This window comes from Podarcis liolepis (genome assembly GCF_965112155.1).
Source record: "Podarcis liolepis genome assembly, chromosome: 4".
In the NCBI taxonomy this organism is placed as follows: domain Eukaryota; kingdom Metazoa; phylum Chordata; class Lepidosauria; order Squamata; family Lacertidae; genus Podarcis; species Podarcis liolepis.
In genome coordinates, this window is record NC_139558.1 from 102,906,357 (window position 1) to 102,927,812 (window position 21,456).

The 21,456-nt window shown below is 49.2% G+C and overlaps 1 protein-coding gene across 8 annotated transcripts in view; it reads right to left on the minus strand.

Moving 5' to 3' along the window:
- Positions 1-590: 590 nt before the first annotated feature.
- NUP98 (nucleoporin 98 and 96 precursor) overlaps positions 591-21,456 on the minus strand; it is a 45,125-nt gene continuing 24,259 nt past the window's right edge. For 4 of the 8 annotated variants that reach the window (XM_083499167.1, XM_083499171.1, XM_083499172.1 and 1 more), the window contains 17 exons: positions 20,559-20,672; positions 19,391-19,529; positions 19,102-19,279; positions 18,495-18,659; positions 17,569-17,745; positions 16,329-16,488; positions 14,722-15,148; positions 13,379-13,611; positions 12,300-12,569; positions 11,295-11,452; positions 10,948-11,091; positions 10,080-10,219; positions 8,767-8,988; positions 7,223-7,464; positions 5,880-6,034; positions 3,806-3,917; positions 591-2,002 (listed from right to left, as the gene is read on the minus strand). In XM_083499167.1, the coding sequence (XP_083355293.1) occupies positions 1,785-2,002; positions 3,806-3,917; positions 5,880-6,034; positions 7,223-7,464; positions 8,767-8,988; positions 10,080-10,219; positions 10,948-11,091; positions 11,295-11,452; positions 12,300-12,569; positions 13,379-13,611; positions 14,722-15,148; positions 16,329-16,488; positions 17,569-17,745; positions 18,495-18,659; positions 19,102-19,279; positions 19,391-19,529; positions 20,559-20,672 (3,254 nt within the window). In that variant the 3' untranslated portion in view covers positions 591-1,784. Of the gene's footprint in view, positions 2,372-2,576; positions 3,918-5,879; positions 6,035-7,222; positions 7,465-8,766; positions 8,989-10,079; positions 10,220-10,947; positions 11,092-11,294; positions 11,453-12,299; positions 12,570-13,378; positions 13,612-14,721; positions 15,149-16,328; positions 16,489-17,568; positions 17,746-18,494; positions 18,660-19,101; positions 19,280-19,390; positions 19,530-20,558; positions 20,673-21,456 lie in introns of all 8 variants that reach the window. The other 4 variants (XM_083499169.1, XM_083499173.1, XM_083499170.1 and 1 more) reach the window with 2 other exon arrangements.

Consider the following 21,456-nt stretch of genomic DNA (forward strand, 5'->3'; position numbering starts at 1 on the left):
CTTGTGCTCCCTTCCAACTCTATAATTCTCTGATCCTGTTCAGTTAGGGCAATGCAACCAATTTCTCTGAATCCAGAACTGGATTGGGATGATTTGTACCAAAATCCAGACTTGAGGCGAGGCAGTTACAGAGTGGGTCACTACAGAGCAGTTACAAAATGGCCTCTGAAAAAGACAGCCAGTCTTCAAAGTGTTGCAAATATTTCTTGCACCATATAAGGAGAATGCCAGGGTGGGGAGGAGAGCTGGACTTTGCTCATCAAGAGCTCTGGTTTCCAATCCCAGGCCAGAATCTCACCCAACTCTCTCCAGTCACAGTGTTTGATGGGAGGGCCTGAGGGCAGCAGGCCCTTCGCTACTCATGATGCCCAGGAACGTATACAGAGCGTAGCACCTTGGATGGTGGAGGAATAACACAGCTCCCCTCACACCCAACTCTTGTGCCTGCACCTTTCCTCCTAAAGAGGGACACGCACACCCCGGAACTGAACATTGCCCCCTAGTTACAATAGAGACCCAAATCTGAGGTTGAGCCATTTGATTCTTTAAAAAGGGGCAGGGAAGGGAAAAAAGAGAGGCAATCAGGAAGATGCTATAAACTTTTTTTTATTTTCTTATAAAGGTATTTCCAGAAAAACAGACAAGAAAATAATCTGGATCATTTATTTATAGTTTTTAATAAAAACCTTTACATAATCTTCATGCGTCACCACTTTGCTGGCATTCCCCCCCCCCAAATACATACACGCACACGCAGACACGCACTGCCTCCAGGGGTCCCACGCAACTGGCCGCAGGGGCAGCACCCACACCAGGCCTCGCCCTGCCCTATGAGATTCGGGCAGACTGTCCACCCCAGGGCCCTGGAGGCTGCCAGCCAGCTTCGCATCTGGAATTCCCTTTCGGCAATATGATGAAACCACATGGCAAACACATTCAACATGACCACCTTGAACTGATTGGTTTGAGCCATTACCCCACCCCACCCCCCACCCCCAGCACAAAACCTAAAATCAGGTTGCGTCCCGTCCCCCCCAGCACTTCTTGCAAAGGGATTCGGCATGAAGAACAGGCGCAGCTCAGCTTGAAGACTCAAGCCAGACTCCCAAAGCCAGGCTGTCGGAAGGAGGGGAACCTGCCAGCCCCCTGCAAGGTTCAGAAGCACTCTGGGGTGCCACCCCAAGACAGGAAGCTGACATCACTGAGGGATCCCCCCCCCCCTGCAGGATCAGCCAATGGTGTCATTTCCGGACCAATCCTGGCTGTGCCTCCACCTCCCTCCCTTCTTTGCAAAGGCCAGGCAGCACAACCCAGATCTGACTCAGCCCCATAAGGCACATGGGCAGCAGGGTCGACTCCACTTGTCCAAACCCAGCAGCGCAGGACACACTCGAAGCCCCCACCCCCTCCAAAAAAAACCAAACGAACGCTGACCAGAGCTCAGTTGAAATGGAGATTTGACTGTATACATACACACACACACACTGATTTTTTTGTGCCATCTGTAAGGTGCCTTGCTCTCTGCCCGCCACAGGTCCAGTGACCCCCACAGCTGGCTTCTGCTGCGGCAAAGGCTTTATTAACACTAGAAAGCGGGGGGAGGAGGTGTCGCAACACCAGAGCCCAGTCTCTGAACTTTGCCCCCTATGGTGGCTGTGCAGCACCCCGGGGTGGGAAGGAGTTGCGCAGGAAGAGGGCTGCCTACACCCCTGGGCCCTGGGGCCAAAGGACAGGCGAATCGTTCAGAGAGGGCAGCTACGTCCAGGCGAGGAGGCAAGCTGCCCTCATTGCGCCACCACCGTCAGTTCCCGCAGGTAGCCCTGGGTGAGGCTACGCAGCTCCTCCAGCACGTAGTCCTCGGGCATGGGGAGGCGGCCGATGTGGGGGGCGAGCAGGCGCAGCGGCACTCTCTGCACGTCCGGGGTGGAGTCCGAGGCGGAGTCCGGAGGGTGCTGCAGGCTCAAAACCACGCGCAGGATGTCCACAATGCGCTTGGCCATTTCTGGGTGCGAGAAAGGGGCAAAACAGCAGAGGTTTGAGCAAATGAACGTATCAAAAAGCTTTGAAAAGTATTTAGTTGGGTTTGTTCCAGCAATTTCCCAGGGGAATGGACCTCCAGCGAGAGAAGCCCTTGCATTTACCAGACACGAGTGGTCTAGTCTAGGGTGTGCTCTTGGCTGACCTCAGGTTACAAGTGTAATATAATTTTTTTATTAAATTTTCTGTTTTCCAATTTAAAATACTCATTTGTACATCCTTAAAATATCAATGACTTCCCTTCTTCTCTTTCCATGATTCGTTTTACATATCAGAAATCCCTGCATATTTTATAAAAAAAACTATACCATTCAGTATTCCATTACAGTGGTACCTTGGGTTAAGAACTTATTCGTTCTAGAGGTCCGTTCTTAACCTGAAACTGTTCTTAACCTGAAGCACCACTTTTGCTAATGGGGCCTGCCGCCACTGTGCGATTTCTGTTCTCATCCTGAAACAAAGTTCTTAACCCGAGGTACAATTTCTGGGTTTGCGGAGTCTGTAACCTAAAGCGTCTGTAACCCGAGGTACCACGGTACTGCATCCATCAAAACTGCTGAATTTTATCTTAACGCTGCCAGCGTTTTCAGCGGTACAGGTTACAAGTGTAATCACTGCTTTGCAAGATCCGACCAAAAGGTCCACTCCTGTCTCTGAAACTGGTCGCCCCCCAGCTTAGAAATGGAGCCAGGAATGCAGCTACGATTCCTGCATTGCAGGGGGTTGGGCTAGATGGATCTCTCCAACTCTACGATTCTCAACTCTCCAACTGCAGAACCACAGAGAGCTATAGGGGACCAGCCTGTGCTGGATGCTGGAAAGCAGGGCTATGTAACATCCACCCGCCTAGAGCTTAAGGCTGTTAGACACAGCACTGATCTCGGAGGCAGCAGAGGAAGTCCTTGCGCTCATCTTTTTAGCTGGGAAAAAGCACCCCGAGTTGTGGCTGCAGGTGACAAGCAGAGCTTTCCCCAACCTCTCCCTACTTGGGAGGAGGCAGGTCAACAAGTTCTACGCTGACTGCGGCTCCTTGCCAGGCACAGCACAGTCCAGCCAGCCACTCCTATTACGCATCAGGCAGGCACTGGCTCTTTGAAGATGAGGAAAGCCTTTAACCTCTAAACATACTTGAAGTTGGTTTTGCAGAGGTAATTGCTTTAACTGTTTTTATATCCGCAATCATTTGGTATTTGGAAATGCTTCTGGGGAAGGGATTCATAAATGAAATAAAGGAACAGTAACAGTATACCTGGAGCATCTCCACCTCCATCGTTCTGCCCAGACACTGAGGTCCACCGGTTCCCTCACTGTGTGAAGCAAAGCTACAGGGAACCAGGCAGAGGGCCTTCTCGGTGGTGGCACCCTCCCATCAGATGTCAAAGAGATAAACAACTACCTGACATTCAGAAGACATCTGAAGGCAGCCCTGTTCAGGGAAGTTTTTAATGTGTGACATTTTGATGTATTTTTAATCTTTGTTGGAAGCTGCCCAGAGTGGCTGGGGAAACCCAGCCAGATGGGCAGGGTACAAATAAATTAAAATTATTATTATTATTATTATTAAACCCACATTTTGCAACATGCCCTGTGCCCTGCGTTGTTCCACAAGGCAACTGCAAACCACCAACATGGACTTGTGGTGTCACATAAACCCCACACCACAAAAGCCTCCAGGTGCTGCTGGAGTGCTGAAGAATCAGAGCCACGTTGCAGAAGAGAATTATTATTATTATTAAAAGGGAAGGAAGCAGTGTTCCCACAGCCTTACCAGACTGAGCCAGCCTATCCTTGGCATTGCGGCACTGGAGCAGCTCTATCCTGTTGCAAAGGGACGTCACTTTAGTGTGCAGCTCCTCCAGTTCGTACCCAGAGCAATCCAGCTGAAAAGCAAATCCAGGAGAAGGGAGAAGCATCACTCACTGGGGTGACAACAGTCCCGCTGGGGATTTTTCTCATTATTAAAATGTCTCATGCCAGGCTTCCAGAGGAATTTCCACAGGGCAGATTTCCCCTCCTAATCTCAAGGCAAGTGTTCGCAATGGTGCATCCGATGGCCACCATTACAATTCAAACAGCCCCCGGCCCGGTGAAGCCCCCTGAAGCTCTTCTCCTTCCCAGAAATTCCTCAGATCACTGGAATGGGAAGCTGAGCCTCATGCGCCTGGGGAGTCCTGGCAGTTCCCCCTCACTCCCCCACCCCCAAGCTAGAAGACACAGTGAGCAGGCAAGACTCAGCCTCTGAATCACCTTTTGCAGCATTTGAGTGTCCATGCTCATGGCGGGGCACTAGAGCCTAAGAAAAAAAGAGGGCTATCTCCTTTTCCTCTCCTTGTGGGAAGAGCACAGCAGATGGAAAGACCCCCATACATCAACTGCATGGCCATGTTGGTTTCTGTTTGTGCCACAGTGCAGTGCTTGGAGGCACAAGACTCTGTTTTGCATTCCAGAGATCCCAGGCTGTTGGAAGTCTCACGAAAGACAGGAGACAGATGGGATGTTACTGGTTTCCTGTTCCTTTGTTTTCCAGTTGCTCTCTGCCTTTCACAGAGAGAGCATGTATTTTTCTTTTCTGTCTGCGTAGTTAGAAATGAAACCTAGCTCAAATTTCTCGTCTCTTCTGCTGCTTTGATACTCTGCTTAATGGAGAATGTGCCTGGAGCCTTATCAAAGGCTCAGGTCGTTAATCATCGTCAGAGGAGATTCCAAAGGCTCGACCGAGCGGAGATTTCGACAGGCCACACCCTCCCTTGGTAAGCCCATCTCCCTGCCAGTAGAAAACCAGCATGTCCAAAGGAACATTTTCCCCTTGGCATGCTAGCTGATTAATTTTTCACCTGCAGGGAATGTCTCAACACAGGAACATTCAAATGCTTTACTCCAGGGGTCAGCAAACTTTTTCAACAGGGGGTCGGTCCACTGTCCCTCAGACCTTGTTGGGAGCCGGACTACAGGTGAAACTTGAAAAATTAGAATATTGTGGGAAAGTTCATTTATTTCAGTAATTCAACTTAAAAGGTCAAACTAATATATGATATAGACTCAAGACATGCAAAGCGAGATATGCTTCTACTTCTCAGAGGTCCAGTCTTGCTCTATTTGCAATCCTTGTTTTGCTCCTTGTTATTTCATTTAATATTCTAATTTTCTGAGATTGTTAATTTGGGGTTTTCATCAGCTGTACGCCATGATCATCACAATTATAACAAATCAAGGCTTGACATATCTCACTTTGCATGTCATGAGTCTATCTCATATATTAGTTTCATCTTTTAAGTTGAATTACTGAAATAAATGAACTTTTCCATGATATTCTATTTTTTCTAACCCAGAGGTGCATTTTAAATAAAAGGGCTCATTCTACTCATGTGAAAACACACTGATTCCCAGACCGTCCGCGGGCCAGATTTAGAAGGCGATTGGGCCAGATCCGGCCTCCGGGCCTTAGTTTGCCTACCCATGCATTACCCTATATTTTGAACTAGCTTCAACAGGGGCACGCAGTGTAGCTTTCCCTGAATATGCACATCAGGCTCGATCAGCGTGTAACTGGGAGGAGGAAAATTCCCAAGAGTGCTCTCTGTAAGGGAGCAGGCAGGATGCAACAGTCTGGTGTGGTGGTTAGAGTACTGGACTAGAACCTGGGAGGTTGGAGTTCGTATTGCCATGCAGCCATGACGCTCCCGGGGTGACCTTGGGCCAGTCACTGCCCCTCAGCCTCCCCTTCCTCACAGGGCTGTTGTGAGGATTAAATGAGGGAGAAGCGCGCAAGCCCCTGGGAGTTCCTTGGGAGAAAAAGGAGGGTTACAAATGCAATGACACCATCCTGGTCCTGAGTGTGTCACCTGCTGAATCCTGTCAAGCATCTCAATGATCCGGATGTAGTCTAAGAAAACCAGCCCTGCGGTGTCCCAATCCTGGATGAGGGTGCTGCGCTCTGGAGCAGACAGGTCTTCCAAGAACCCTTTCAGATAGGTGTAGTTTTCGTTAATAATGGCATCTGAAAGAGGGAAACAGCAAGTGATGAACAAATAAGAGAACTTCAACACTACTGTGCCTGGCAGAACGTTTGGTAAAACAGCGACTTGCCAGAAGGCAGGCATAGATGTTGAAATTGACACGACTTTCGGATGTGGGCAACATCTACGCCAAGAATGGGACACGTGGCATTCTGAAGCTGTGAGCAGGAAGAAGAAACACCACTAGGAGAGGGCACCTTCGCCTCCTGAGGGTGTCTGTTCAATTTGTAAGGAGGGGTGGAATCTAGAGTGTGTGTCCTTTGGGCAACTGGGACAAATTAGGGATTCTGCTGGTTTACCACTTGCCTCACTGCCCAGAGATCTCACTGCCTCAGCTGATAGAACTAGTCTCAGAGGCGATGTTGAAGACTCCCAAACTGATTTTCCAGAGCCCTTTAAATTGGCACAGAAACTGCTTTGGTCATCCTGTATGATGACCTGTTGGGAATGAGACAGGGGAAATGGGTCTCTGTTAATTCTCCTCAGTCTCTCAACAGCTTTTGATGCCAATGACTATGGCAACCTTCTGGAGCAGCCGTCAGAGCTTATGGGTGGGTGGCACTGCTTTGCGGTGCTTCTGGTCCTACTTGGGTGGTTATTTCCAGAGGGTGATGCTTCAGACCCGTGGAGCCTTCAGTGTGGGTTCCTCAGGGTTCAATTTTATCCCCTATGTTGAATAACATTCTATGGGTTTTGTGAGAGGGGGGGGGTTATTGAGCTGCCTTTGCTTAATTATGCATTTTGTATTTTCATTTTGTATATTTATGTTGTGAACCACCGAAGAGCAGCGTACAAATTTAATAAATACAGTAGTACCTCGGGTTACAGACGCTTCAGGTTACAGAAGCTAAAGGTTACAGACTCCACTAACCCAGAAATAGTACCTTGGGTTAAGAACTTTGCTTCAGATGAGAACAGAAATCGCGCAGTGGCGGCAGGCCCCATTAGCTAAAGTGGTACCTCAGGTTAAGAACGGACCTCCAGAACGAATTAAGTTCTTAACCCAAGGGTAGCACTGTAATAATGATAGAAGCCCCCTCCTTTTAGGAAGCAAGGCAAAATCTTACCGTTTGCAGGTTTTTTGTTTTGGTAAAGGCAGTCCAAAACTCAGTTAGACGCCCTGTTTACCGCCACGCCCTGGGAGAAGGAAGGAAGGAAGGAAGCCTTACCTGAAGCCAAGTGCCTGATGACCAGCCTGTGGCACTGGTTCCAGTGCCCTGCCCTGAACAGGTAGAGAGCCTCCTTATGCTTGTCCCCTTCCATCCTGGCCCTCACGGCTTTGGCCTCGTGGATCCACTCTGGCGGCACACACAGCCTCTCCATCAGGAAGGCTTCCTTGCTCCAGGACTCGGGCGTCTCCTGCAATCTGCAGTGGCGGTTCAGTAGCTCACGCACGGCTCTCTCTCGCACGCTGGTGGGAAGAGAAACGCTCTTTGTATGACCTTGCATAAAGCAGGGGGGTACAGCAATAGCTCTATGCGCACAATTCAGCCAGGAAAACGGTCCCAAATGCTGCTCCCTGCTCCCAATTTACTGGGTCTTCAGTGGCAAAGCAAATGTTTTGCAAAGAGGTCTGAGCTTCCAGCCCTGAGGCATCTCCTGTCAAAGGCTGTCCAGCGGCTGAGCTGTCAAAGTCCTTCCTCTGGCCAAGGCCCGGAAGAACCACTGCTTGCCACTCACAGTAGACTCTCCCAAGCTAGACGGAGGGACAGCTTAACTGTAGGCTCATCTGATCATGCCACCCACCCACCCCTTCCGCCCCAGGTTCCTCTCCAAGTTCCAGCTTAAGAGAACGGTAGCTCCGATCGCCTGGGGGAAGGACACCAGGCTGGGTAAGGCTGCCCTCAACATTGTGTAAGCAAGTTATAAAAGACTGTAGTACCAAAGGAACATATGAATGAGCCATTACTGATCAATCACCCGATGGGATGAATCTCAGACACAGTCCTGTTCAAGTCCCTTCAAGTATTCAGCTGTGTTATTAACTTCTTTAAAAAAAAAAAATTTATTTGCTCAACACAAAACAACAACAAAACGACAAATTAAACCATAAAAGAATATCATCAGTCTCGCATTACATACAGAATTAATATACATTTCATAATCCATTAACTGTAATGGTCTCTTCCTTTTAAATCTGAATTCCCATCTACTCCATAAATCAAATTACCATTCTTTGCTGCCAATACATGTTATTGCTATCATCTCAAATCAGTTCAAAATGTATTATATCATATATCTAATGAATGATATTGCTGGTATTATTCGAATGCCGCAACAGATTTTAAGTCAGTATTATTAAGCTGCGTTATTAACTTCTGAGAAATTTTATATGATGCGCATGCATGTTTGAATCAGTTCTTAGAATATGACTCAAAAGGAAGAAAAGTTAATTTCTCTATTTCACTGAAAGGTTCCGAAATATTTTAATATTTTAATCTTTGTTAAACAGGCTCATGTTTTACAGAATAGTTCTTAAATACACATCAGTGGGTCTTTTGCTAAAAACCTGTTCATGTTCAGAGCCCACAGGGCCAATTTTATTAATAGCAGTGCTGTTAAATGAGAGCAGATCATACTCTACCCCAAAGAGGATGCCACCATTTCAGATAGCATGATGCTACACTGACAGGATGCGCCTCCCTCCTCCTGTGGGAAGAAATCCGATAAAACCCCCACACCCCTGCAAGATAAAGGAGGGCTCCACACTCACTTTGCACTGGGGGTGTGAAGAAGCACAAAGACGGCCCATTCCCACAGCCCCTCGCTCTCCAGCTGGGCTGCAAAGCTGGCGTTCAGAACTCCCTGGCATTGCTCTGAGAGGTGGGTGTAATTTAAGGCACGCAGCACTTCCCACAGGTGCCAGCTGAGGCGGTAGTCCAAGGGGTCCGCTGTTATGCTCTTCGGGTCAAGCAGCTGGTGGAGATCGTAACACCTGCAAGGGAACACGAGGAAGGAAGGAAACAGCATAAGCCGGCTGGCCACAGCGGGGCCCACACTCCAGTTCACAGTGCTGTACGCCGAAAGACTTTCCAAGGAAGCAGAAGGGTCTGGAAGTCCAGGCCTAAAGGGCAAACCGGGGCAAACACTTTGGGGGGAAATGACCTTTCATGAGACTAGCAGGACTGCCCACAGTCACATGCAAGACAGAAGTCATTTCCTGGCACCAATGCATCTTCCGCTCTCCCTCTCCGCCCCAATACTGAATTCTGAATGAGCCATAGAGACATTCCAGTGTTAGGCCCAATATCCACTGGAGAGGAATCATAACTAGAACTCTTAAGCTGGGGATGACAAAGAAGCAATGTAGATAAACTAAATCCCCACCACTGTTAAGCTTCTAGGGTCCCGGACTTCAGCATCCCCCTCCACACAATATATACAGGAGAGTGGAGGGAAAGGGGTATTGTAGGTCCCATGGCTGTTTTGACAGGCACACAACTTTCTGTTTATGTCCCCCGCTTCCCCCACCGGGCATACTTTTTAAAAACACTTTAGAACATAAGAACACGAGGAGAGCCTGCTGGACCAGACTGGTGGCCAATCTTATGTCACAGCTATCTCACAGTGGCCAACCAGATGGCTGTAAATTGATTTGGGACTTTTTAAGCAGGATGCTTACCATTCCTCTTCTCCCAGACCTTTGGCTAATTAAACCATCTATGGTCTTTTAAACTGTGGGGTGTGTGTTATTGCTTTCATTTGTTACTATGGTATGTATTTTCATATTGTAAACCACCCTATGACCCTCGTATGAAGGGTGGCATAGAAATTTAATAAACAATAATGATATCTGGGGAGCTCCTCCCTGCAGAGTGGGCAGAAACCAGGATCTTCTTGGTAGGTCACCACATTTGCAGCATAACCTGAGTTTCACAAGGAGGAAAGAGATTCCGGAGGGACAGCCTTGTGAAGTCTGTTGCAAAGGCTCTTGTGTCACCTTAAAAGACGAAAAGATTTACGAGAGCTGAATATCTGCGGAGCAGAGTCCGCCTTCAGCAGGTGCAGGAAAACAGGAAGAGTTACCTATCACTGTAGAGCTTTAGCAGGTGAAAGCACACGTCTCGGAGCGGGTGTTGTTGATCGCCTTCCTCAATCACACAGCCTGAGCCTTCCAGATACGGAGGCAGCGGAGAGCAAGCATACTTCTCTCCCTCCGAGGAGTCCTGCAAACACAATACCAGAAGATGAGGGGAAGCAGCTGGAGGAAGAAGGAAAGGCCTCTCTAATATAAGGTATATTGCAAGAAAGAATTAGAGTTGGAATGTTAATATTAAATCGGCAATACTACATAGAAAATGCGGGAAGATAAGAAAAATGGATGATTGAGGGAGGTGCTGGTGGAAGTTCAAAAATTGTTAATTTGTAATCATGGTTGTAAGAAGTATTTGCAAAAGGAAAACTTAATAAAAATTTATATTAAAAAAAAGAAGGAAAGGCCTCTCTCCTGCGTATGCCTGTTCCAAGGAGGCACTAGAGAGACGTTGGGGTGGGGAGCTGGAAACTGAGCTGGATCCTTGTCTCTCCCGCCTCCCCTCCCCTCAAGGCAAGTTTGACAGGCGGGGAATGGCTGCCAGTTCTACACGTCCCACAGGATCAGAGGCAGGAGGAGAAGAGGGGGGCCTGCTCTCACGCCCTGCTTATGGGCTTCCAGTGGGGGTCTCTGGGTGTCCCTTGTGGGAAACCAGATGCAGACCTAGACAGAGACATTTAGTCTGTTCCAGAACATCTGTGATGTTCCTGCATATACCAAAGAGCAAAGGGAGCTCAGCAGAGGCACAGCACATCATCCTGTCCTTCCTTCAGGAGGCAGCAACAGGCCGGAGTGCCTCAGCTCTAGGGATAGGGCTCAAGGTTGGCCCTCTGGCCAAACAGGACTGCGACTTCCGCCTACCTGGAATGCGGCTTCATACATGCTGAGGGCCTTGGAAAGAGGCGCTGTAGAAGGAAGCAGGTACCAGAGGTGGATGGCGAGAGAACGCTTCCAATCCAGATGGGCGCAGATGTTGATGCTCCTCCTCTCTGACAAATGCCACACCTGCAGAAGTGAGGGAAAGGGCCGAGGCAGAGTGTCAGTGTGGGCCAGGCACAGAGCCCAACACAGTTGCTCTGCTGTGCAAGAGGGACGCCCACAGAGGCTCACTGGCCTGGTGACGGCGTTGTGTGCACATGTGACCCTCTTAACGCAAGTGGCCGAGCAGTGCCCAGGGTTGACAAGCAAGCCCAGGCTCCGCAACTCACCGGCTTGCCAGCTAAAAGGGCAAAGATGTGCAGCCTCTCCTCCTGGATGAAGCAGTCCGCCTGGAGCTGATGCCAGTCTGCCAGCTGCATGGCAAGGAGCTCCCGGACATCCTGGCTCCCTGCCAGCTGCGAGAGGAGCAGAGCCAGCCGGTGGTCCCCTGTAACGCAACAGCAGCACATCAGAAGAGACACAAACCCCCATGAGCAGCCTCTCCTGAAATGTGAACTACCTGGACGCAGGGACGGGCTTGCTTGGCCAAAAGATGGCAGCAGTGCAGACGTTGGTGCTCTAGCACATATTTTGGAGGGGGAAGGACCACACTGACTTAGGCAGAAAATAACTGCCCATAGGAAAACCAAGTCCAGCTACATGATAGATGGCTTCTTGCTTGGGGAGTGCTGCATGTAGCCCACCCTCAATATCATCAGCAAGGATCGCTTCATTTAAGTCTGTTCTTAGGCAGGGTTTGTTTGTTTTTTGTGTTGCTCACCTAGAAATTCAAGAAGCTGATCTAGTTGGGAAGACACACCCAAATCCCCTTCCAATCCTTTTCTAGGGAGCAGCTAAAGCAGAGAAGAATGAGGGGTGAAGAGTTTACAGTGGAACTCTGCATTTCCCTCCTACCAGCCCTGCAGAAACAAACAACTTCCTTGGGCCAATGCTCTTTGCTGTGCTGAAGGATGCCAAATTTATGTTGAGATGCGGGCAAAGGAGAGCTTTCCTCTTGGCGCTGGCAATTTCCAAGGCACAGACAAGCACCTTTCCGCAAGCCTGGGCCTTCATCCAGGGAAACCCACTACTAAGCCACCTATTCTCCTGAGACTCCTCACTCTGGAGGCAGAAGGGCCTCCAATACCCTGACCACAGGAAGGGACAGCCTGTAATTCAAGATTCTGCCTGCTGCGCCCTCTCCAGGCAACCCGCTAAGCAGCACCATTTCTGCCCACGGGAACCAGCAGATTCCTTATTACATCCTGGGTCCAGGTGAAAAGCCGCCGTCTTACCAGAATGTTGTGCCAGCCGGCAAGCTTCGCTGATCTGCTTCCCAGTAAGGTAGCTGAAGACGGCCTGGGCAGGACTGTCGTTCTGGGCGAGCGAAACCTCGTTCTTGATCCGCTCGGCAGCCGTTTGCGACAGCCAGCGGGAGAAGGCTCTCCGGCGCTCCAGAGCAAGGACGTACTCCGTGGGCTCATCCAAGCGGGCCTCCAGCTCCTTCAAGTGGCCCCAGAGCGCCTCACACAGGGTCCACACCAAGCACCAGTCTTTCACTGCAGCTGGTGAGAGGGCAAAGAGAGATCAGCACACGACCCTGCACGCCTGCCCGGTGCTATCCCATGAGGCAGCTGCAAACAGGGGCCCAGCCACACAATTGCAGCAGGGGGGGCGCTCCTAAGGCCATTCCACCCTTACCCCACACTGTAGCTTAAATTCTGGACTGTGCACTGCCACCTCTGCTCCGTCAATCACCTGCCACTCTCTGCTTGTGGCCAGCTGTGATGTGGACCATGAAGGTGAAGCCAGAAATACCCAGTGCCACCAAGTCACCTTGGGCTTTCCAAATCCAATTCTATGAAGGTACCAAGGGTCCACAAAAGCTCACACCTGATCCTGGCAAGATGCTGCAGTTCTCTCATTTTAGCCCCTTGAAGTTGCATCCACAGCAAGAAAGACCAAGGAGTCTCCTGTTCCCAGCACCCACCCGCTCTCCATGCATCACAGCTTGGGAGGGGCAACAGCAGCTGCTGGAGACAGCAGGAGGCCGGCCTGTTACCAGAACGCCCTGCCTCGCTGTGTCTTCCGCGGTGATTCTGCTCTAAGACAGGTGCTGGGGCATGAGCCCATGGTGGGACATGAGACTGGGGCATGGAAAGATGCTAAGCAGTGACTCAGTGCCTGCATGCACCATCTACCACTGGCCAAGGCAGAATTGCCTCTTCACAGCCACAGGACAGAGCAGGCTCTCCTCAAAAAGCTGGTTCAAAAAGCCCTCCCACAACATGACAGGAGCTCAGCCTGACATTTCCAATTCCTCCAACCCAACCCCCCCCCAATCCTTTTCTTTGGCATCCAGTTTTGTGCCCACCTTCTTCCCTTTCTTCTGGGTCAGCAGACGTCTCCGTCGCCCACCTGGCATACTCATGGATAGCAGCTACGCCAGGGTTGGGGGTCAGGAAAGGGCACGGCTCATCCATGTGGACAGTGCTCTGCTTCAGCTTGATCTCCAGTGGAACAAGGTACGAGTCTAGGTCCTCGTCAGCTGCCTTTCCTTCCAAGCTCAGCTTCTCCACGTGAACCTTAAAGGGAGACTCCGAGAGCCTGCAGAGGCATCGGGAACACAGATCAAGGGAGATGAGTGGCTCTGTCACGGCAATATTCAATTATTCAAAAATAAACACAGGCTGCCTTTCTAAATAATATGCCCTCAAGGAAGCTTACAAATTAAGCACAGCTTCAAAAGTTTAAGCATGGGTTAAGTAGGTGGTGGGAAGCATTTTCTCAAAGACACCCACATTGTTTCGACATTTGTGGGTTTATTCACAAACATCCATTGGATAAAACAGCACAGAATTTCAGCCAAGCCATTAGCTTAAAAGGAGCACCATAGTAAGAAAATATTCATCATGCACAGGCCCTATGCATTGAAAGAGGACAAGGCGGCAAACTCAGCAGTTTCCAACCGTTATAACCAGAAAGCTTTGCTGCTTCTGGAGGAGCCAAGTGATGCCAAGGTGCTGTGATGAGAGAGTTGAGTTGCCTCTCTGTATTATTGGAAGATGGCAATTTCTGCCAGGAGAGACCAATATGCCCGGGTCCTGGAAAAGGCTTCTGTTATGCTGCAAGTGAGCTCAGAACAAGGTAGGGAGAGGGAACCTGCTCTGCTAAAGGAAGACTCAACTGCTTTGGGGTTTTCTTACACCCCCCCCCCCAAGCAATACATGATTTTTAGGAAATACAGTGGTACCTCGGGTTCCAGACGCTTTGTAACCCGCTAACCAGGAAGTGGTTGCTCCAGGTTAAGAAATTTGCCCCAGGATAAGAATGGAAATCATGCACAAGCGGTGCAGAGGCAGCAGGAAGCCCCATTAGCAAAAGCACGCTTCAGAGTTAAGAACCGTTTCAGGTTAAGAATGGACCTTTGGAACGAATTAAGTTCTTAACCCGAGGTACCACTGTAAACAAAAACCCAGGGCAGGAATGACTGCTCTTGCAGTGCAGCCGAACTCCAGATACCAAGTGCAGCAGGCTGAGAAAAGTGAATGAGTCTCCCCACCCACCCTCTAGGGTGAACAGGTAAGAAGAAATCAGTCCTGCCTCTGTGGCAAAAGCCCACATCAGTACAAACTAGACTAGCCAGCTAGCCACATAACTCAGCTCACTGCATAACACCTCAGAAGACTGATATTTAAGAACAGAATGACGTCTCACTGTTTAGGAGCAACAGGTGTTGGCAAGAATCCATATTCCATGGACTCGTTGCGGAGATCTTCTGGCTCTCTCAATGTGCTCAGCTGTTCCCCGCTGTGGACAAGGATCCGGTTGGGCCCCCAGCCGACACGGAAGGAGCGTCCCATGAAGAGGGCCATATCCTTCAGCAGCCTTCCTTTCCCATAGGTGACAGACTTCTCCAGAGGCACCAGCTCAGGATGCCTGCGGACGCCCACTGTTTTCAGCGGCATGTCAGGCTCCAGGCTGGGCATTGTGAATGCGCTGGTCAGCGGAGAACCGACAGACCAAGGCGGGGCAGGAAGAGCGCTGGCCAGCAAGGAAGTCCTTGGACTGCGTCTGTCTTGGAGGGAAGTAGTTGGGACGCGTAAAGATCCGCCCGAGAGTCTTGACTGCAGCAGCCCACCAACTAAGGAGGAGAAGGAAGGCCTTGATTAGGAAGACAAGACTTCTAACAGATCACCATTCTAACACCCCACCCACCCACTCAAAAGCATGCTTCTGGACGCAAGTGTGCTGCCTTCTGGTGGCCTGAGGGAAGGTTGCAACATGCCTACTGCTCCCCAATTCATGTCCCTGTCAGGACTCGGGGAGCAGCATTTCAAACAGCTGAAGCTTCCAGGCCTTCATTCAAGGCCAAAAGTTAGAGTCACAATCTTCAATGAATGATTGGTTCAGACCTGTGTGTACATCACCTTATCTCGCAGCTTTATGGGTGAATGGACTCCACGGAAAAGACTGACGTTACCTATGATGCGTTAGTTGTCACTCTGGAATCTTAAACCTCGAGTTTCCACAGCAACATGTGAGGAACCCTTATGAGAGCCCCATAGGTTTCATCCTGAACTTTGCTCAGGTTGTGGGATCATGTCACTTTGCTAGGGACATGTGCGTTAATGTCTGTCTATGTGCAGAAATGGTATATGCAGCACTGCTCTGGGATCCCAAACACTCCTGTCTGGTTTTCTTCAGGGTTACGTGAGCCCTGGATTCACCCCACTCCTATTCTAAACTGATTGCAATGTGTGGGCTTTTTCCTAAATGGATCCCAAATGCTCCCCCTGGTTCAACATTAGAGCAGCCAGAATAATATATCAAAGAACACAGTATCTGTAAACTGTCTAATACAGATGGTCATTGGTGTCTGCAGTGACACTTTGTGTTGTGAAAAACCCAAAGGCCTCACTCCTCTGTTTAATGACAGATCACATCCCCCAAAGTGCCTGGGGTGCCATAGGGGGGCTTACTCTCCCCCCACCCTCCTCAAAATGCTTCCTTACTTCTTTTACTTAATTTATTGGACACCATTCCAAAAAGTCTTAAAAGTGGCTCATACACAGTAGGAAAATTCACAGAGCACAATTCAACAAACATCAAAGTCTTGGAAATGTAGCATTAACCAATTTATTTTTAATTTAATCCTTTGTTGAACAGAGTCCCAAAGGCCAAGCAATGAGAGGAACTGCCTTGCAGCAATGTGCTAAGCATAATGTCATCTTAGCCTCAGAAAGTCTGTCCCAAGCAGAGCTTAGCATTTAAGAACCGTTTTCCCCTTGGCGCCAGCACAAAGACCGGGGTTCTTACTGTACCTGAGGGGCGGCTCTTGTGTTCTCGCATCAAGGAGGAGATGGGAAGTCTGGGGGAACAGAGGTCTTGGGATGTCTCCACTGGTGCAGCTTGCTTGCCAAAACGGTGGTCAAGGATCAGGTCCAAGTCCTCCTCATCCACAAGCAAGGAAGCTTTCATGATCTGGAAACAAGTACAGAGCAAGGTCATCATCATACAGTGGTGCCCCGCAAGACGGAAAACCCGCTAAACGAAAGGGTTTTCTGTTTTGGAGGTGCTTCGCAAGACAATTTTTCCCTATGGGCTTGCTTCGCAAGATGAAAATGTCTTGCGAGTTCCTGCGGGGTTTTTTTCCTCCCCCCCTTTCTCCCAAGCTGCTAAGACGCTTATCAGCTGATCCGCTAAGCCCGCTAAGCCGCTAATAGCGCTAATCTGCTAATCCTTCAATGGGCTTGCTTCGCAAGACGAAAAAACCACAAGACGAAGAGACTCGCGGAACGGATTCTTTTCATCTTGCGAGGCACCACTGTACATTTCAGAGGACTTTTAAAAAGTTGAAGGTTGTTTTTCCCCTAGTGTGCTTATTCAATATCCACTGACATAACAATGCTAAAAGCAAGAGATAAAACCAATGAGTTAAAAAGGAACCTTTGCCCAGTTACTGTAAATGGTCCTTTTAGGATGCTGACATTCTGAGACCCCCAGTTTGAGGGCTGCATCTTCTGACTGGTCCAAAGGCAGGGCATGTGACTTGTAAATATGTTCAGCAGGGGTGGGGAAGCTCTGGCATGGAGGCCGATTCTGGCACGCTGGGAGTCCAATTTGGCCTGAGGCCCTCTACCCCAAACCACACCCAGCCACTTCTTTCAGATGCTCAAAGAGAAGCCCAGGCATGCTGCACTTGGAGCCCTGATGGTCAGAAATCCAAAGCCTGGGGTCAAAGTGATGTCAGAGGGGCAGCCCTGCCCACCTGTCAAATCTGTCCCACCTGGGATGGGGAGAGAAAGTTCTGTCCTGCTGCCCAGAAAAGGCAGCTTTGGCCAACCTGGTGCCTTCTAGATGTACTGAACTATAACTCAGCCAGCACAGCAAAGAAGAATCCATGATGACATGATAGAAGCAAACAGATACAGGCCACAGAAGGCTCAGAGCAGAAAGAGTGAAGAGCAGGTGTATCCGGTTATAGGAACAAGTGGTGAGGTCCAAGTCCAAGACCAAAGGAGGACCCTACCAGGCAAGTGACACAAACGAGGAGGGGCTCACCTGCAATGTGTGAGGGTTGATGTCCAGAGAGGAAGCAATGTGTGCAGAAGCTGGCACTGGTTCCTGCTCCTCTGCAAAACTCTCTTCCGTGGCCAAGTCCTGGGGCGGCTCCTGAGTGATGTCTGCCATGTCACTGTCAAACTCCACAACCTTCCCAAGCTGCTCAACGTCTGGGCTCTGCAGGCATCAGGAGTTAAGAGGCAATGCAATACAGATCCAAAGCAGCGGAGCGTGTAACAAACTTCTGCTACGAAAGATCAGCAGAGCCCAGGCCTCCCCACCCCAGTTCTGGATGTGGCCGAGTGCCCCACACAGAGCAGCTGCTGAGCTGGCAAAGCAAGTATCATGTAGGACTGGAGACAGAGACCAGTGTGGCAATGCCATGTCACAATAGGCGGTGTTAGGCTGGCATCATCATGACCCCTCCACTAAACCGAGTTCCAGGGAACGGTTTCAGGCAGGCAGGTGGAACGAGGCCAACTGTGGAAACCTAAGCTGCTGAAATTCTGACCTATTCCTTTGTTTTATATCTTGCCCTTCCTCCTGCAGCACAGGAGAGCTCCCCTGTCCTCTTACATCCTGGATCATCAGGACCAGAAGAGAGAATTGCAGGTAGTTTTCTGGATGATTCATTAAAATTTGGGGAAAATACTAAAAATGATGCAACAAGAAACTGAAAAAAAGCAAGAATTGCAGCCAGCCACTCTTGTGCCTTTTCTTTTCTTCATCAGCAGCAAGGAGAGCATGACCAATTTTTGTTTTGGGCGGGGGGGGGGGGGGAGAGAGAGAGAGAGAGAGAGAGAGAGAAAGAAGAACCCCTGCACTTGGTGAAAGCCATTTGGAGCCTTGTCCTCTTCTGCCACTGAGTAACTTATTTCAATCTTCCCTTTTACAAGAGCTCCAGTTCACATATTTCTTTCCCTTACCTTGGAAGGTGGTGCTGGTTTCCCACCTAGAGCCATTTGCTGAGACGCCAACAGGCCCGGCGGGGGCACTTGAGCCGTTTTCTGTTTCTTTGCCTCGACCTTCGATGGGTGCTCCTCATCTTCCTCATCAGAATCTTGCAAACCGTATTTTGAGAAGTGAGCCACCTGGACAGAAACCAAAGCCAGCATAGGTGATGGCCTGAACTAGTAGCTTGTGGACATCAGTAAGTGAAGACAATATCCTGCCTGTCAAGTTATACTGGTGGCCGGGACACCAGAGATGGGGAGCCTGCAGTTGATACTGGGCTCCAGCTCCCATCTGCTGCAGCCCAAAATGGCACCAATGGTTAATGATGATGGGAGCTGGTCTGACAACATCCCGGAGGGGTAGGGATGCAGAGAAGCAGCACAGGCTCCCCATTCCTGTTGCAGATGAAGTATTTCTGAGGAGTCGCCAAAATGGGGCAGTTGGAATTGTGCAAACAATAGTGAAAGTTTGCAATTATCCCTGCCTTTGGAGTGTGCCTTACAATTTTTCCAGGCCAAGGAAAGAAAAAAGCTTTGGTATAGAAGCTGGTTCCATTTACTTATACACAGCTGTTATTACCTTGAATACCCATGAACCAGTTTCAGAGCGGTACTCCTTGAACTGGGCACCCTGCTTCCGGGAGACGGCTTCCAGCCTGCCTTCATAGTTCATTTCGGTTAGCCGTTCTGGGCTCTTTATCAGGCAACGCGAGGTTTTGTCAGTGGGCCAAACACCATCCAAAGTGACCTCAGCTCTCCTGTTAAGAAACAAAGAAGGTTAACGGAGGCCAGAGAGGCAAACACTCCTAACAGATGAACTAGCGTGTTCACGCTGAACGGGAGCCAACACTAGGTTGGTCTATATTTACCTGTTCAATCCTTTCCCAATGGGCGGCTTCTGTTCATCATCTGGGTAGACAATCACTTCTTTCCGGCGGATGTGCACAATCTCATCCAGGTTCAAGTTAGTCAGGTTCACTTCGCCTTCAAAGTAGATTGAGCCGTAGCCTAGGGAGGAGATGAACAGATTAGATGACAGCCCCTTCCAACTCTACAAGTCTATGATCTCAGCATCAGCTTAAACCGGAGTGCTGCTGCAACAAAGCTATGGAAGCTCATTGGTCAAGTGTGCGCAGTCACCAGAACTGGGAGTGTCTTAGAAATCTATGCAAGAAGCACACAAGCTGCAGCAGGAGTCTGGCGGCAACTCCCAGAAAGGTCTATGGGGGACACACACCTAAACCAGCCCCCCCCAGTTAATGCCGCAAATCAGGTTTTGCAATCATGTACTTGGGAGCGTCATTTATGCATCCAAACAACTTTTAATTTGTGCACACTGTGTGCAGCTTTGTCATCTGTACTGTTACTGTGATCACATTCAAGAACTGATGGGTTTAAGTGCATTTACACTGCATGTGTTGCAATATACCAGGGGTAGGTAGGCAACCTAAGGCCAGGGGGCCGGATGTGGCCCAATTGCCTTCTAAATCCGACCTGCGGACGGTCCGGGAATCAGCGTGTTTTCACATGAGTAGAATGTGTGCTTTTATTTAAAATGCATCTCTGGGTTATTTGTGGGGCATAGGAATTTGTTCATATTTTCCCCCAAAATATAGTCTGGCCCCCCACATGGTCTGAGGGACGGTGGACAGGCCCATGGCTGAAAAAGGTTGCTGACCCCTGCAATATACTATTATTATTATTACTTGAGGAAAGAGACTGTGGGGACTCAACCACTAGGACTAATATCCAACAACCAGATTTCTTGAAATGCTTAGAGGGGAATTCTTCTGACCCTTCCTGACAAAATGGGGCCATGGGCTTGAGGGACCTTTAGAGCAGACTCCCGTAAACTGTTGTGTGAATGGCCTGAGTGATCCTAAAGACATGCCTAGTACTTTAACCATGTTTCAATGGCCTGGATTTTGCTCCTCTTGAGCTAGGTAGTTACTTGACCTTCATCCAGGTGGGACTTTCCTGGGCTTTGGGGGAGGCAGTTTCAGGAGAAAAGGTCTTTGTGCAGAGAAGCATCCTTACCTTTCCGGCCAATGGTGAAGTCTGTCACAATGCATTCTCCTTTGTCGCTTGTCATTTTGGCCAATTCTTCCATGGATGGAATGGTGTAGTAGCCAACTCGGGTTAAAACAATTCCTAAAAGAACCAAAACTGGTTGAAGGTCACTCCTTTCAGCAACTTCTGCAACAGGCACAGTGATTCATTTGCAGGCCAGAACAGAAATGAGCCAGAGAATGCAAGTGTACCTACTCCAAGATTATAATACGTATGCTAAAGGGTATGAAAGGGAGCAATAGATAGACTCACTGAAGGCGCTTTAGATTTACAACTGACTAAGGAGAAAAACACTCAGAAAACCTTAACCAAACACTGCCTCTGCAGTAGATTGCAAAATGATTCAGTACCTATTAAAATTAGTTATGAAAAATGACAGCCACAAATCTTGCAGCATTCCTAGAAACACCTCAACGTTAGAAATGTTTTGGTTTGATTTTGGTAAGGCTGCAGGTGCAATCTGATGGTACAGGTCCTATTGCATGCCTTGTATTGCCATGCTAGGGAAGGCAATACATGAGCAGGGCAGAGGAGAGAAGAGCGAAAGATCAAAGAAGCAGTAACTAGGATCTGGGTTCAAACTCACTGCCAGCGTTGGCAGCACTAAGCTATACAGACATCTGGTCTGACACAACGTAAACCTGCTCCTTACACCCTGAAGCACATTCTTGGATAATTCACAAGACCATTTTCTCAAAGATCTGTCAATCCAAGCTGACTTTTGCTAGAACGGTTTGGTGCATCGAAACCTGCACCATCTTGGATCGCAGGTCATCAAAACCTTAAGAAGGCCAACTCAGTGTATGAAAATAATAGAAACACCAAGATTTGCTTTTTAAAAGAAGAAAATGTCACTTGAATGAGA